Consider the following 17,015-nt stretch of genomic DNA (forward strand, 5'->3'; position numbering starts at 1 on the left):
TTTTCATTATTTTTGAATAATACAAGCTTTTAGCATAAAAGTACTTCTGTCTTGAAATTCAGTATCTTCGTTTACCAATACAGTACTACAATACTTCTGAATAATATAAGCTTTTAGAACAAAAGTACTTCTGTGCTGAAATTCAGTATCTTCGTTTATCAATACCAATACTATAATACTTTTGAATAATGGAAGCATTTAGAACAAAAGTACTTCTGTCTTGAAATTCAGTATCTTCATTTACTAATATTAACGATACTATTTTTGATACATTTTGAACATTAGCATAAGGATTGTAATATCAAATTCAAATTATCTTGTCGATCTTCAATGATTATCTTCTATTCTAATACCATTTTGATATCTTTGGATGATCTTCATACAGTCTTTAAGTGCTCTTGATGTAACTATAGTCTTAAAACGCTCCTTGGATGCATCTTGTATATCACGTTGGAATAAATTGTACAGAACATAACGACGATTACTAAAAAATAAATAAATAAATAAATAAAAGTATATTAAATGTCAGAAAAAATATATTCTTCTAACGCAAATCTTCAGGATGACCCAGTTAGCTCTCGTTACTATTCTAGAAGCCATGGCAAACTGATTCCTTTCGGGAATGTTCCATTTTTTTAGACAAAATAAGAGTAGATCGAGATTATGATATCTTTTGCACAATTCCCAGCGGAATGAGAGTGCTATGCTGTTTTGTAAAAGCGGCACGGCATATCCTGTGTGCACGTGTACATATTCTGTATATGTATATATGTCTATGTATGTATATCTCTATTTGTGTCTAGGTAGCACTTGATGGAAAATGTTAGGTTGAGAAAATCGGGGGGGAGGGGATAACGACGTCTAAGGTTTGATTTAGCCGTCAATCCTGCCGCAGCCGTGTTACCTTTTTGTGTGTGGGCAGGGTAAAATCACCTTAAAGTGACGTACCAGACACAGGCCAGCCAGTGAGCAACCAACATGTAGAAACAGAGCAGTAGAATGAGCATCGCGGCTCCATACTCCAGATACCGGTCTAGTTTCCGAACCACTCGACCAAGACGAAGCAATCTGACCACCTTGAGAGCTGAAAACAGGCTCCCTATGCCGTCCTCGTCGTGGTCGAACGCGTTGAACACGTCGTACGGCAGGCAGCTCAGAAGGTCGATGATGAACCATGACTTTAGGTAGTTCATTCTGATCACCTGTCGTTTCAATGGAGAATTATATTAGACAAAGTCTTACAACGAGTTGTTCTGAGAGCAAGTGAAGTACACAGAGGCGAGAAGAGTTGTAAAAGATATTTTTGCTACGTGACAGAGAACAATGGTAAGGAAGAATGACTTGACATAGTTTTCACCAATGCTCTAGATTCCCAGTTCTAACTTTATCCAGATGAATTCCTGAGAATATCTAGAGAATTCTTCGACGATAACTATCCTCTGATACGACGACATTGTTAAAATAGATTGCGGTACACGGAAATTTGACATTTTTCCAACTTGGCAAATCCTACAATTTAAAATTCCTCAGAATTGGGAAATTTCATAGTTTGAAATTAAAGATAACGTTGCAATGTATTTCAGCATCCATAGATTTTTCAAGAGCTAGCTGCCAGGGAAGAAGAGAACAAGAAGAGGGATAATTTCAAAGCGAACTTTTATATAAAAATGGAATAATGTTGCTAATAGATAATGTGAGCTTTCGTGTGCAACGATGAAACCTGAAAGCGACCGGAGGATTCTCACTTCGCTGATTCTACGCCAAAACAATGAAACATAGAATCTGGCGAAGAATTACAGGCACTTTTTACACAACGAAATCAACGAACAAACCTTTGACGAGTGTAACAGTTAACGCACTTTTGTCTACAAATATCGAATTATCCATTTGAAAGGTAACGTTTATCGGTCGGAGTACAACATCGTATTTAATACATTTATTCGTTCTCCACGCATTTCCGTACTTACATGACCTCTACTTTTCTTTATAGAAACCCTATTTTCTATAAAAGTCGCGATTAAACTGCAGATATGTACCTTGGGCTAATGATCAATTGTCAAGCCAAACCAAACCGGTTTTTCATGGTGTTTGGTTTTGCGAGGATATTTGTACCTTGGGGTCAGACACCACCTCGCCACCAGGCCCAACGAACGTGGTGTGAAAATTGAGGACAATGTCGATGAAGAATATGACGTCGACGATGCTGTCGACGACCAGCAGGGACACGTCCTCGCTGGTCTTGTTTTTGAACGCGACGTTGTAGGGCACCATGATGGCCGTGTAAAAGGTCAAACATAAAATGATCCAGTCCCAGATCGCCTTGAACGCGCAGTAATGTAACAAAATGTGCGGCGGGGTCTTTGGTGCCTCTTGTCTGTACTGCGGCATCACGTCGCCGCTTAAGGACATCATCTGAAAAATGAAAATTACATTAGCGTTATGCATCGAAATGATTGTTTCAGAGAAATGAAAGAAAATGAAAGAGTATCTTTACGAGAGATTTAATGATTTATTTTACTACCTTTCGATTTTCGACTTATAATTGTCTTCTTCTTTTACTTGCCAATTTAACAACGAGTTTTATTTCTCTTCTTTCTCTATCTCCTGCTGTTGCTTACAGACAGGCTTTGAATTTTGATAAACGTTTCAGGGGCTTGAAATCAGGCGATAAACCCAGCACAGCTCATGCATTTAAATATTGACGATTACAATAATCCAGCAATCTCGAACACGTACAAATGATCTGCGAACCCGTTAACATTTCCATGCAAATCTCTTCGAAACGGGAACGAATCTCCAACGCGAGTAAATCTTCATCAGATACGTTCGGATACGAATGGTAGTTGGTGCGAGTGGTAAAATCAAAATCAAAATCAAAATCAAAATAGCTTACCGAATAGAGTGGTAGGATTTTTTAGCTAAAATGATTAGATGCAATGTTATTATGATTGTTATTTACTTTATTTATTTTTATAAGCGCTGATTTGGATAGAATGCAGGATGATCCAAGTTAAAAGTTCAGAAAAAACTGCATGTGATTGAGTTAATTAATTAGTTGTTCTGGGGTTGATTAATCGATTTGCAATTAGTTGTGGAAACTTCAAATTTCAAAGTGCAAACTCTCTGACAATTAAAACTGTTGTATAGAGTTCCATCATTTCAATGTATATTCAGTAACTTGAATATTTTGTTGATTATACTGAACAAAGACTATGACTGTTCTTATGCATTTATGGGAATTTTAAAGAAGTAAAAATGTACAGGGTCAATGATAAACCTTGTGATAGTCTTCAAACGTTAATTTGTATTTATAAGAATATGAATTTCTATAAAGAAACACGGCTCAATGACTTTGAAAATGATTAGGTAAGTTACAAGGATTAATTGATTGATTGAAAAGGAGTGAAACGTTACTCATAAAAATGTGAATTTCTGTAAAGAATCACAGTTGGATGGCTTTAAAAATGGTTAGGCAAGTTACAAGGATTAATTAACAAATTAAAAAAGAAAAGGGAATATTACTCATAAAAGTGTGAATTTCCATGAAGATCCACAGTTCAGTGACTTAACAAATAATTAGGTAAATTACAAGGATTAATTAACAGATTAAAAAAGAAAATGGGAATATTACTCATAAGAATATGAATTTCCACAAAGATCCACACAGTTCAGTGACTTGAAAAACGACTAGGTAAATTAAAAAGAATAAGGAACAATTAACAAATGAAAAAGCAGAGGAATATTGCTCATGTGAAATCTGAATTTCCATACAAATCCATAATTCAGTGACTTAAAAAATAATTAGGTAAATTACAAGGATTAGTTAAGGAATGAAAAAGCAGATGGAATATTATTAGCGAAGATATGGATTTCTACAAAGATTTGCAATCTGTTAACGACTCTGAAAGTCTGCCTTCCATCGAAAATGAGAAACTTGTAAATTAGATAGATCGTTCAACTAATTTAATAAAACTCCTACTAAGGAATTAGTAAGATATCTTACATGAGCTAAGTGTGATTGCTTCGCGGTGGTTGGCAACGCGGTATCCTTGAGGGCGGGCAGATGGGAGCTGAATTGTGATACAAGAACAGATCTCGACCTGGTGACCGATCTGGCGAGTTTGGCGAACTTGGAGAGGCCACCCTTGCTGTCGTCCGCCTCGATTGGCTGCTTCAGGGCAGTGATGTCCCGGAAGGTCAACAGGAACAGGACCACCAGGTCCCGTTCGTTTTTTATTGGCGCTATTTGTAGAAGCAGCCATAGTGGTGTTTCTATATGTCCGCAACAACAGAACGGAGAAAAGCGTCATTCGTTGGTTAATTGCGATTCGATAATTACATTCTATGTATCTGTTTCTATCCTTGACTAATTGGTACATTGTCGTCAACCTAATTAGCTAAGTATTTGCCTTTTGTACAGTGGATATTAAGATATAATTGGCTACCTTGCAGGAAGGCTCTTTTCTATCGGACATATTAAATATTTCTTTTTTATTTTTTTCTTTTATTAGAGAGACATTAAATATTATTTTTAATACGAGTTTTGCGATGTCTTTATTTTTATCCATTTCCCTTTTCACTTTCCTTCTTTCTTTCTTTCTTTCATTGCGTATCTCCCACCCTTCCTTTCTTTTGCCTGTCTTTCTTCTTTTCTTCTTTTCTTCTTTTCTTCTCTGACCACGCTTCTTTTACTTTTACCTTCTTTCTTTTGGTTTCTTTCGCTGTTCCTTCCCTTTAATTCTGTTGGGATTAGACAGATTGCTTGAATTCAAACAGTCTGTAATATCCTAACAATGGGAACCTAAATAACAGGTTCATATTCATAATACTTAACTTGAAAATCGTTCTCATCAAATCCAATTATTTCAAGTCGCTTGAATTCAAGTAATTTGACTAATCTGAACGAGGCTTCTTTTCTTTTCCTCCTTCTTTCTTTTCTTTCCCTCTGTCTCTCTCTCTCTCTCTCTCTCTCTTCCTTTCTTCCCCATTTTTCTCTTCTTTCTCTTCTCTTCCTCCCCTTCTATCTCTTCGCTCTGCTTTTCATTTTCACACTCCTTTCCTCCTTTTTCTCTTGTCTTCCTTTAACAAGAATGAAATCTATGTAATGTGATACAAAATTTTATATTTTTATAGCCAAACTCACTCAAGTCCTTTATAACAGTAAAAAAAAATGGAAAAAAAGAAGAAAGAAGAAAAATAATAAAAAGTCTTCAATTTTCTTATAAGAAATTTCTATTCGAAAAATATATAACTATTCTCTTTCCTTCTGCTTCTTTGAAAAATAGGAAAATTGTACATAAATCAAATAATCCTTCCTGCAAGACACGTTTATTATTCATTATCCATCATGCTACGAGCATTCAAGAAGCAATCATCTAAATGCTAACAAGCACACACAATGCAATTTACAATTAGTAAATGCCATTCGTTTGAATTGGTGAATATATGGCCATAACTATACTACTTAGAGATTTCGAATACAACGATTATCGTAGTTTAATAATAACTAATTGTAAATTAAATGTTTGAAGTACTAAATAGCTGGAACAAAGCATCAATAAAATGATCAGAGTGTGCTGTATAACTAATCCATTGTAATAAATGTGAACTCATGCCACCATTCGAGTGTCGTGTGTGTGAAATGCGTTCATTCGTGTGTCATTAAGGTGAATTTATACTTTTGCACATTGTATATGTACTGCGCATGATTTAGCCACAGTGATTAGAGAAAAAATTACAGCTGCAGAAATATACGAAATTTAGAGTTGAATTCATTCGACTAGGTCTGAAAATGTCAGCGAAATTTCAAATTCTGGTAAATTCAGGAAATTACTCAATTAGTAGGAAATATCAAATTTTGGAGATCTCGCGAACATCATCTTGAAAATTCCAAAGTTCGAGAATTCCAGACGTTGAGAATTTTTTATTTTGGCAACTTCAAGTCTTGGAAATTTTCAATTTTTAAAATTCCAATGTTTGGAATTCCAAATTTTGGAAATTCCAGGTTTTGGAAGTATCAAATTTTGAGAATTCTAGATGTTGGCAGTCTTTAAATCTGAAAACTTCAGGTCTTGGAAATTTTCAATTTTTGAAATTCCAATGTTTGGAAATCCAAATGTTGAAAATTCCAAGTTTTGGAAGTTTCAAATTTTGAGAATTCTAGATGTTGGCAATCTTTAAATCTAAAAACTTCAGGTCTTGGAAATTTTCAATTTTTGAAATTCCAATGTTTGGAAATCCAAATTTTTGAAATTCCAAGTTTTGGAAGTTTCAAATTTTGAGAATTCTAGATGTTGGATATCTTTAAATCTGAAAACTTCAGGTCTTGGAAATTTCCAATTTTTGAAATTCCAAATTTTGGAAATTCCACGTTTTGGAAGTTTCAAATTTTGAGAATTCTAGATGTTGGCAATCTTTAAATCTGAAAACTTCAGGTCTTGGAAATTTCCAATTTTTGAAATTCCAATGTTTGGAAATCCAAATTTTTGAAATTCCAAGTTTTGGAAGTTTCAAATTTTGAGAATTCTAGATGTTGGCAATCTTTAAATCTGAAAACTTCAGGTCTTGGAAATTTCCAATTTTTGAAATTCCAAATTTTAGAAATCTTTCGTTTTGGTAATTTCAAATGTTGAAAATTCTAGATGTTGGGAAGCTTTAATTTTAGAAATTGCAAATCTTGGAAATTTCACATGTTGAAAGTATCAAAATTTTAGAAATCCAAAATTTAGAAAACAGATCTCAACAAGTTCAAACTTCAAAAACCTGAAATTTCAAAAATTCTAGGCGCTGTACAAATTCTTGTTTTCTGAAAATTCACGTCTTGGATATGTCCAATCACGAAGATCCCAGATTTTGGAAATCGCAAACGTTGAAAATTCCGATAAATTCCGCGTTTCGCGAATTTCAAACATCCAACAGCCCGAATATTGTACATGCAAAAGTGAGTTGAACCACTGTGAATGAATCATCCGCCACGCACATCCAAAACATCCAGAACATCTAAAACATCCAAAACATCCAAAACATCCGTTTCAAAATTCGTCATTGTTTCAAGCAGTGCTCGATCGTTTGGTGGTGTGTGAGTAGTTTGATCAGAGAAATTGGCGATGCAGTTCAAAGAAGAAACTAAACTCAAAGTGAAAGAAAAAAGAAGGAACATTAGTTGCAGAAATTCTGATATAAATTCTCTAATAATTCGTGCCTAATATTCGTCTTAATTACAATTCCTTGTGTACGTTTCACCATTAAACAAATTAATTCACCATTAAACAAATTCACCATTAAACACTTCTTCTAGTGCCAGGTATAAAGGGACAAATGAATATTGGAAACCGGAAATGCTACAACAGTTTGTCTTTGCATTGGCGAGCCTGTGTCAATTTTCCTTTTGCTAGAGCAAATGTATACCTTGTTGATAATTTCTTTAACGATCGTATACCATCCAACTTTGAGTAATTCGCGTCCTGGTGGTTGAGTTTCTCGAGAATAAGCAGCTAACGAGTCATCCAAGACTGAAGGAATGTATTTTCTTCTTCTTCTTTTTTTTTTTTTTATTCTACACAACGCGTGCAATTTACAACTATAAAAGCAAAAATGTTTGGTCCCTCGTCTTTGATGGCTCGAATATTTCGTTCCACCACTACTTGGCTATTCCTGGCGATACTGAGTGCTGGCTCAGGGCTAATCGGCGGTGCTTTAGTGCGAGTAGGCCGCACAGGGTTTGTAATCCAACCTTAAATTCCATTTCCTTTACGATTCTACAATGCAATTGGAACTTTGGTCAGTCCGCGAATTTTTCTCTTTCACGAGCCAATTACTCGATCTTCCTTTCAATTTCTTACGATTCTGTAAACTAACTCAAATAATCGTCCGCGTCTAATAAAAATAAAATTCGATTCAATTTCTCAACGTAATATTGACTTGGCAACTAAGTGATTGCGGATTTTGTCAATACCACCTAATGACAAAACCCGCAATCACTTAGTTGCCAACCCAATAGTTTCTTTCAAACGACTTGAACGACTCTCAATGTAGCAATTCTTCTCAATAAAGCAATTTCCAATACAAGTGGAAATTTCATATATTTTTTTACAAGACGCGTGGACGCTTCTGTACATCAAATATCGTGGATCATCGGTCCGTAAGGTTCTCCACCGATAAATAGTCTCGTAAAATACGAAAATTTACGTCTGCATGTCTGTACGTCACAGACATATTCGTTCAATGATTAATAATTTCTGATAATGATGAAAATCGATGGCCATCGGCAGATGTCAAAAACGTTAAAAGATTATTCACGAAAAAAAAGAAGAAAGAAATAAAATGAAAAAAAAAAGGTTAAAGAAAGAACATTTTAAAAGAAACTCTGCACAAAAGTCGATGGATATTTCCGAGTGTATTCGAGCGGATTTGTTAGTATTTTTAAGCACTGTTTTTAAGTCGATTAAGAGATGACTATGAAGAAAAGAAGATAAATTGTACGAAAACGTAACGAAAGAGCAAAATGCGATTTCTTATATTTGCGAATTTTAATTCTACGCCAATGCGTGTCTTTACCACGGCAAGGACGTGCAATGATAAATCTTCTTCAGTCTGGCGAACACTTTTATCAATTTTTTCCCTCTTTTGTGCTCCGTCATCCCTATCGTCCCCTTAAATTTGTAATTTTCCATCGCAAGTTTCTTCGCTATTGATTTTTTAATATTTCCAAATATACTCGGTTTGCCGATTAACATTCGAAAAAAAAAGGTAAAGAAAGAAAAAAATGAAAGAATTTCACGCGCTTTCAAAGAGTTTTTTTTTTTTTAATTTGGGACAGGCGAATCAAGGATTTTCATTGAATTCTTATCGCTTCGACATCTGCGTGTCGTTTAAACGCGTTTGCATATTCCATTCATCGATCTGCTCGCCATCGACGATTTATCATTTTCGCAGTTCCTTAATTTACCGAACCGAACTTCGATAACCAATCGTTTTAAACGACGTACATTCTCCGATAATTTCCATCGAATCTTCGTTTCCACGATATTTCGATGTTATTGAAACACGTATTGAAATTAATCGCACATCGATCTCCACCTTCCACGCTTCGTAATAAATCCGGCGTTTATTTCATTCTTCCGGTGACCATCGATTTGTTGAACATTACGTACGATCGCTGCTAGACGTCGTTAATGCCACAGCTGAGAAAATTTCACATCTGCCTTTATCGAATTTTAGCCAACTGCTCTGCTTTGCCTGTCTCTGTCTTCGTCACGTGACACGCCATATATATGTTAGGTTGCCCGAAAAGTTTCTTTCCTTTTATGAGAAAATAATAGGCGCACGACGTTTTTTGTTTTATATTATTTCATCGAATTACGTACGATCCATTTTGTTCTGTTGAGATAAACACCGTGACATTTCACAAACTTGGTTTCACGTTTCTATGAAGGTGTATTGTTGTAAAAAACACGTTTACGAAAGAAAGACACTTTCCGGATAACCTAATATTATGTTAGGTTGCCCGAAAAGTTTATTTCCTTTTATGAGGAAATAACAGACGCACAACGTTTTTTGTTTTATATTATTTCGTCGAATTACGTACGATCCATTTTGTTCTGTTGAGATAAACACCGTGACATTTCACAGACTTGGTTTCACGTTTGTATGAAGGTGCACTGTTGTAAAAAACAATTTTGCGAAAGAAAGACATTTTCGGGATAACCTAATATTATGGTAGGTTGCCCGAAAAGTTTCTTTCCTTTTATGAGGAAATAATAGACACGCAACGTTTTTTGTTTTATATTATTTCATCGAATTACATACGATCCACTTTGTTCTGTTGAGATAAACACCGTGACATTTCACAGACTTGGTTTCACGTTCCTATGGAGGTGCACTGTTGTAAAAAAAACACGTTTGCGAAAGAAAGACACATTCCGGACAACCTAATATTATACATATAATTGCATATTTTTTTGTATTATATAATATTATATATATTATTTTTATTTTATTTCTTTATATAAGTATATACATTTTTAATTTATTATTTATATATTTCAAATATATATTGGGTTGACAACTACGTGATTGTAGATTTTGTCAATACCACCTAATGAAAAAACCCGCAATCACTTAGTTGCCAACATATGTATATATGTAATTACACGAGTTTGGCGTCAGAGGGCAGCTACATTATGTTACAAATTGACAAATTATATATTTAGAGAAATGTACATTTTGAAAATTTAGAGCCTTTCCTCTGAAACATACGTGTTTCAACCGCAGTGCCACGATCGACGCCGCCAAGCAACGATAGTTATTCTCAGTCGTAAAATTATTTTCAGATATTTTGTCCAGTTGAATTTCATTCTTCGCGGATGTTCGAACGAATTTCCAATCGATTACAAACCCCGCACGAGATGGTTTCTTTGAACAAAAGGGAAACATCATTTGTCTACGAAGGGACACCTATATATTACGGCTGAATAATGGTAATTACGAGTGTTTTCGATTGTGACAAACTAGAGCTCGCCACCTTTTAGATAGTCAACGTTAATCACAACGACCTCGCAATAGCCTCGATTAAGACGAAACACACGGCCAACTTACTCTCTGCTTGCCTACGTGCCTGGCGAACTTTGCCCGATCGATTATAGGAAAGTGAACGCCATAATTGTTCAACGATCTTGTTTTCTGCACGACGACAGCGCCACGATTTTTTTGAAGATTGAAACGATCGTTCGGCAATCGATAAAAATCTTTTTTTTTTTGTAGCAACGAAGAGTAGAATTGTTAGAAGTTGAACGAACAGTGGGAATATGTTTCTTCGCATCGATACATGCCACTAAATTTTCGAGTATGTTTCGAGTATTTCGAGAATATTTTTTATGTTTCAAATTTGCGAAATTTGGGACTTTTTAGATTCCGGTCTTTCGGTATTCAGAGTTTGCAAATTACCGGACTCTCAAAGTTTGAGATTCTTCGAAACTTTGGATTTTCAAAATTTTCATGTTTTAGAAATCCGAGGCGACAACAAATTTGGGATTCTCGAAATTCGGTATTTGCGAAATCTGGGTTTCCCGAAATTGGAATTTTCCAAAATTTTTCCAAAATTCGAGCTTCCCAAAATTTCAGTCCTGCTGAACTTTGGTTTTCCAAAATGACTTCAGAAATTCGGAATGATCAGACTTTCGCTCCCAAAATTTCCCTTTTCCAAAATTTGCAATTTCCACGGAAATGAGACTTCCCAAACGTTCGTCTCGAAGTAATCAAATTTTCAATTCGTTCAAAAACGTCTTGAAACTACCATTCGCAAAAAGAACCGACAAAAAGAACAATGTCAAAAATAAAAAAAAACAGAAATTTGTCCAATACTGTGCAGATACCATCTCCGAGTGAAAAATAGCTTGGACATTCCCAAAAATCGTTTTCTAAAAAATCGTTACTACGGAAAAAGACTGTACCCAAGCAACAACGACTAAAACCCGGAACAGTAGTATTCATAGAAAAAAAATCGTAGAAGAAAGAAAAACATGAATGATAAATCGTGGAGATAAATCGTCGTAAAGAATGGCGTGTCGTTCGCCTGGCTGGCAAAAGGACAAAATCTGGCAAAAATGCCGATAGATACGTGTTGTAATACGTGTGTCTAGTACTTAGGACAAAGATTTCAGGGGGGAATTAACTGAAATCAAGAGTAGGTGGGAGGTCGAATAGCGTCCTCTCATTATGGCCGCCCCTTGGTCCCGGGATCGTTCGACGATCCTTGTACGTGTGTCGTCTCTTGTTCAGGCTAAAGATGGGTGTATAACAATCGTATACAATATACCTCGAAATGTACATTAATACAATATCTGTAGATACACAGTTATCTCACATCGATTGATATTCGGTTATGGTGTTTTCTCTGTATTGGTAATTTCGTACGAGAGAAGATGATTTAACATTAACGTTAGCAGGTCCGGTCGAACGACCGGTTTGAAAATTTCATTTCAAGTTGTACATTCATCGTTATTTCTTCTGTTTTTTTAATGTCGGAATTTACGTAAAGTTAGACGAGAAATAACGACGAAGATACAATTTGGAATTAAATTTTGAAACTGGTCATTGTTGTCTAATTAATCAATTTTTCAACTTTTGTTAATGTAGGAATTTACGTAACGTTAGACGAGTGGAAGAAATATCGAGGAAGGTGGAATTTTAAATGAAATTTTGAAACTGCTCATTGTTGTCTAATCAATCAATTTTTCAATTTTTATTTATGTCAGAATTACGTAAAGTTAGACGAGCGGAAGAAATAACGGCGAAGGTGCAATTTTAAATGAAATTTCCAAACTGATCGTTGTTATCTCGACGAAGGTGCAATTTTGAATTAAATTTTGAAACTGGTAGTTGTTATCTCATTAATCAATTTCTCTATTTTTGTTAATGTCAGAATTTACGTAAAGTTAGACGAACAAAAGAGACATTTTAAATTAAATTTTGGAAGCGACTATTTCACCGGACCTGGTATGGTTAGCGTTAAACACAATATCGCTTATTTTACGAGAATACGAAACATTCACAGCAGCTTCAAAGTACAATAAACAATTTCTTCCTAAAAGCGATAAGATCGATCGAACCATCGATTTTGAAGAAAAATTGTCTCATTTCTACGTTACTCAAATACATGGAAGCTTATTTACCCTCCGTAACATAATCCACATAGTAATCTTTGCAAATGGCCAGAATTGAGAAATAGATTTATCTTATACGATTAACATTGGCAGAAGAAATTAAGGTCGATACTGTTACCACACACCGAGCGTCTAACGTGTCACGAAAGGACAAAACAATTTTGACAGACAACTTACGATATTGGGTTGTCCCAAAAGTTTCTTTCGTTTTATAAGAAAGTAATAGACGCACAATATTTTGTTTATATTAGTTTATTGAATTATGCACGAACATAATAATAGAAATATAACGAAGTGGATCATACCTAATTCAATAAAATAATATAAAACAGAAATTGTTGTTCATCTATTATCACCTTATGAAACGAAAGAAACTTTTCGGACAACCTAATACGACGTAGTACGTAAGTTCAGATAAATATATCAAATCAAAAATAAATTAAAACAAAAGTTACCTAGAAATTGCACGATTATCAGTTTCAATCGCAGCACATATTTCGAAGAAGATTCAAAGAGGAAAATGCTTCATTCACAAGTATTTTTTTCCCAATTTACGAAACGAACAGGGCAATTTCATTTTCGTGAAAAATCTATCCGTATGGTTAAACGTTATCGTTAAGAAGAGAACATTTTTCGTACGTATTTTCAAGCTACGACGAACATCTTATATTCTCGTACAACAAGCAACACGATATCCACATCATCGTCTTCTATACAAAGCAACGAATACAGAGACTCTACCGAATATTAATATGTCTAACTGTATACTTATATTTACGTATATATCTATGTATAAATATATATATAAATTATAGATATATATAATAAATTAGGTGTTTTGTTATAGTTTTTGTTATAGTTAGATTCGAGGGTGACTTACTGATGGGTTTTTCGAGCACTCTTTTGCGAACCTGAGCTAGACATACCTCGTGGGGCACCTTTAAACAGAACACGATCACTCTCGTTATTTCGCACGGCTGGATCGTCAGGAGATCGCTAGAAGATCCCTAGGATCGCTACGAGATCGCTAGGATCGTCTCTAGAACGTAGGAGGGCGGGTTTATATTTTTCTTTTTTTTCTTCTACATTTGTTGGATTATTCGTTGGAGTTTTCAATCTGTCTGGGATTCCTTTCGACACGATCTCAGCTCGTTACTGGTCGCTGTCGAGTTTCTTTTTTTTTTTTTTGCTCAACGAGCAATCGCACCGACCGCCGATAAATCCGCTGTCGCGAGTTGCAAGCGAATTTCAATCGAATCGTAACTGGACCATCGATGGCGAAAGCTGCTCCACAGATCTTTTGCTTTACATTGCAAAAGCGATGTATCGAGTTATTTGCAGCGCGACGATGTCGCTCGAAAGTAAACGGTAAAAGGCGAAGAATATTCCTCGCGCGTGTCCGAGATTCCTTCTGTCTCATGTTATTTGAAACTTATGTTGTGTGTTATTTCCTACCATAAATTGAAAATTTCTTTCTAAAAAGAAAAACAACGTCTATCTCGTAACTGGTCATCATTCGAACATGCCATTCGTAAGAATAGACGTACGCTAAGTGTAGGTACGCTTAGTGTTAAACATGGGATAGCAGCAGCTTTGGATTATGGAAAATACGAGAAATTTCAGTGGAAAATCCTGTACCATTCGAGGCGTACGTGAAACTTCGATACAGGTGGAAAGCGTTACCATATTTTTCCGATTATCTGGATGAAGTCAAAACCGGACGAGGATCGGTGGCAGAATATTAACGTTGATGGGGAAACTGGTGTTCCAACCGTTGGCTGTTGCAGCCGCGTTACGACAGACACGAAATTCGGTTTGAAAATCGTAGCACGAAACGGTGAAGTTGCAGCTGGATTTTTGTTCATACAACTTTTTACATAACTTTGTACAAGTAGCTTTATTCGGCAAATAATCACCAAAAAGCGATCTTTCCCGCTTTTATTGCAGCGATCGACCGTCAATTCTGAACTTGAATATTTCCATTTTGGCAAATTTAGACTCTTTACAAATTGTATCGTGCATCAATAACGCTATAACTAAATATAGTATCGTTAAAGTTTCAAAGAAACCGTAGGAAAATCGATACGTTTAGCAATATTTTCAAGAATTTGTTGTATCGGTAATTGCACGCAAATAAACAGAATAGAAAGTTGTAGAACGAACGAATATTGTTACGTAGTTGGCAATTAAGTGACTGCGAATTCTGTCAACGCCACCTAATGACAAAATCCGCAACCACTTAGTTGCCAACCCAATATAACATTAATCAACGATAGTTAGATAATCGACTATAAAAAATTCTTCATTTCGTAAAAATTCCACGCTTGCTCCTGCATTTCTCCATTTGTGGGACTGCTATGATCTTTTTGTAAAATACGTTACGTACATCGTTATGCATTTTTTTGTTATTGGGTTGGCAATTAAGTAACTGCGGATTCTGTTAATGCCACCTAATGACAAAATTCGCAACCACTTAGTTGCCAACCCAATGTAACATTAATCAACGATAGTTAAATAATCGACTATAAAAAATTCTTCATTTCTCGTAGAAATTCCACGCTTGCTCCTGCATTTGTCCATTTGTAGCACTGCTATGATCTTTTTGTAAAATACATTACGTACATCGTTATGTATTTTCTTGTTATTGGGTTGGCAATTAAGTGACTGCGGATTCTGTTAATGCCATCTAATGACAAAATCCGCAATCACTTAGTTGCCAAGCCAATATATTCTTCTTTTTCTGTCCTTTTTCACTGTTTTGATACAAATTTCATACCTTTGCCATTGGTGGTTCTAGCATTAAAATTCTTGGAAGCAACGCTTGTGCAATGTAAAACAAAGGATCCATCCGGAGACTTCCGCGCGTCACCGTACCAAAGTTGAGACTTTCGCGTAATTTGCGTCCTTCGGAAATATTCCAAATTTCGATACAGCGTCGGTCGTTCGATTTCGAAGTTAATTTGAAAGTTTTGGGATATTTCATTGGCGACAGTCGCTACTTGCCCGAAAGCTTCGATCTCGATGGCCGGATATATCAGATCGCGAAAGTGGCGTACAAAGCTCGGAGAATCAGAGAAAAGTAACAAATGGAAAATAAAGGAAAATAGAGGAATTAGAAGAGTCGTGACTGAGAATGTCGTCAATCGTGAATGAGACGTCAGGCTGGTGCATATGAAATATCGTTTCCGTGAAATTCCAATTTCACGGGCTCCTGCTACTACTTCCACCTTCTTATCCTACTATTATCGTAACGTACGTTTATCGAACGTTGACACGGCTATATGTAATGCAATATTACGATTCCTATGGACAATTTTACACAATGAAAAATTTTGCGCTAATCTTACCAGGCCTGGTGAAACGATCGGTTTCAAAATTTTATTTCATTTAATTTCATCGTTATTTTTTTTGTTTCTCTAACTTTATGTAAATCCTCGTATTATCCGATTAATCGATCTCTCGATTTTTGTTGATACAGGAATGTGCATAAAGTTAGATGGACGAATTAACAATTCGAAGAAAAATATAACGACGAACGTAGAATTTTAAATAAAATATTAAAACCGGTCATTTGGCCGAGTCTGGTGAGGTTAGTGTTACAGATTGACAACGCGATAAAAGTTAAAAGTCGCAACGAGCAATTTATTAATAATTGCCAATTTATCGTAGCAATACTATTGGTTCGAAAATCATCGCGCAAGAGAATTCTGGACGATGTCCAAAAATCTTGGAACGAATCTCGTACCATTTCGAAACGAGAGATTCGTGGAAGAATGTAGCGTTCGAAGAATTTTCAAATTCTACGAGTTCTTTACGTAATCCTTGGGAATAGCAAACTCGAGAATATCCTGCAAATTATTTCGATCAGATACGTACACATGTCCGTATAAGCTCTGTTACTCTTGAGCTACTGTACTGTGTATCTTATTACGCCAATCTAATTTTCCTCTGCCTGTCTATATTTCCTCTTGCCTGTTTCCACGTATATTCCATTTCCACCCCGTCACAGATGAAAGAAAAGAAACGTTGCACGTGATATTCAACGTAGAAATTTGATACGGAAGTATTAAATATAATAATCAGTAGAGGAACTTGATACGAGTATGTTGAATATCGTTATAGGCAGATAAATATTAATACGGACGTACGTCGATAATACGAGGGTTGTCCAGAAAGTAACAGGCGTTTGCGTATAGAAGCCATACGAAGCGACGCGATGTATTTGCGGAAGGTCAGCCAGCTTCGTTCGTATATTGGCATAAATTATAAATTACGAATTACAAATTTCGTTTTTTTTTTTTGTAACTAATCGACGGGTTTGCAGCGAGAAGGAGGCAGCTCCGCTCTTTGTGC

General features: G+C 35.6%; 1 protein-coding gene and 1 long non-coding RNA gene across 13 annotated transcripts in view; both read right to left on the reverse strand.

The window, feature by feature from the left end:
* The window catches only part of LOC122572855 (potassium voltage-gated channel protein eag), a 149,945-nt gene that overhangs the window by 25,919 nt on the left and 107,011 nt on the right, over positions 1 to 17,015 (reverse strand). For 5 of the 12 annotated variants that reach the window (XR_006318578.1, XR_006318579.1, XM_043738425.1 and 2 more), the window contains 5 exons: positions 13,543 to 13,600; positions 11,673 to 11,779; positions 4,004 to 4,272; positions 2,113 to 2,412; positions 934 to 1,202 (listed from right to left, as the gene is read on the reverse strand). Coding sequence is in view for 10 of the 12 variants with exons in the window: in XM_043738425.1 (XP_043594360.1) it covers positions 934 to 1,202; positions 2,113 to 2,412; positions 4,004 to 4,272; positions 11,673 to 11,779; positions 13,543 to 13,600 (1,003 nt within the window). In the remaining 2 variants the exon portion in view is untranslated. The remainder of the gene's footprint in view (positions 1 to 933; positions 1,203 to 2,112; positions 2,413 to 4,003; positions 4,273 to 11,672; positions 11,780 to 13,542; positions 13,601 to 17,015) is intronic. The other 7 variants (XM_043738430.1, XM_043738428.1, XM_043738431.1 and 4 more) reach the window with 5 other exon arrangements.
* On the reverse strand, positions 4,685 to 5,019 carry LOC122572862. The gene is made up of 2 exons (XR_006318581.1): positions 4,835 to 5,019; positions 4,685 to 4,740 (listed from the first exon to the last, which is right to left on the reverse strand). It is a non-coding gene; the product is annotated as an uncharacterized LOC122572862 (long non-coding RNA).

The sequence above is a fragment of the Bombus pyrosoma genome, linkage group LG11, assembly GCF_014825855.1.
Source record: "Bombus pyrosoma isolate SC7728 linkage group LG11, ASM1482585v1, whole genome shotgun sequence".
Lineage (NCBI taxonomy): Eukaryota > Metazoa > Arthropoda > Insecta > Hymenoptera > Apidae > Bombus > Bombus pyrosoma.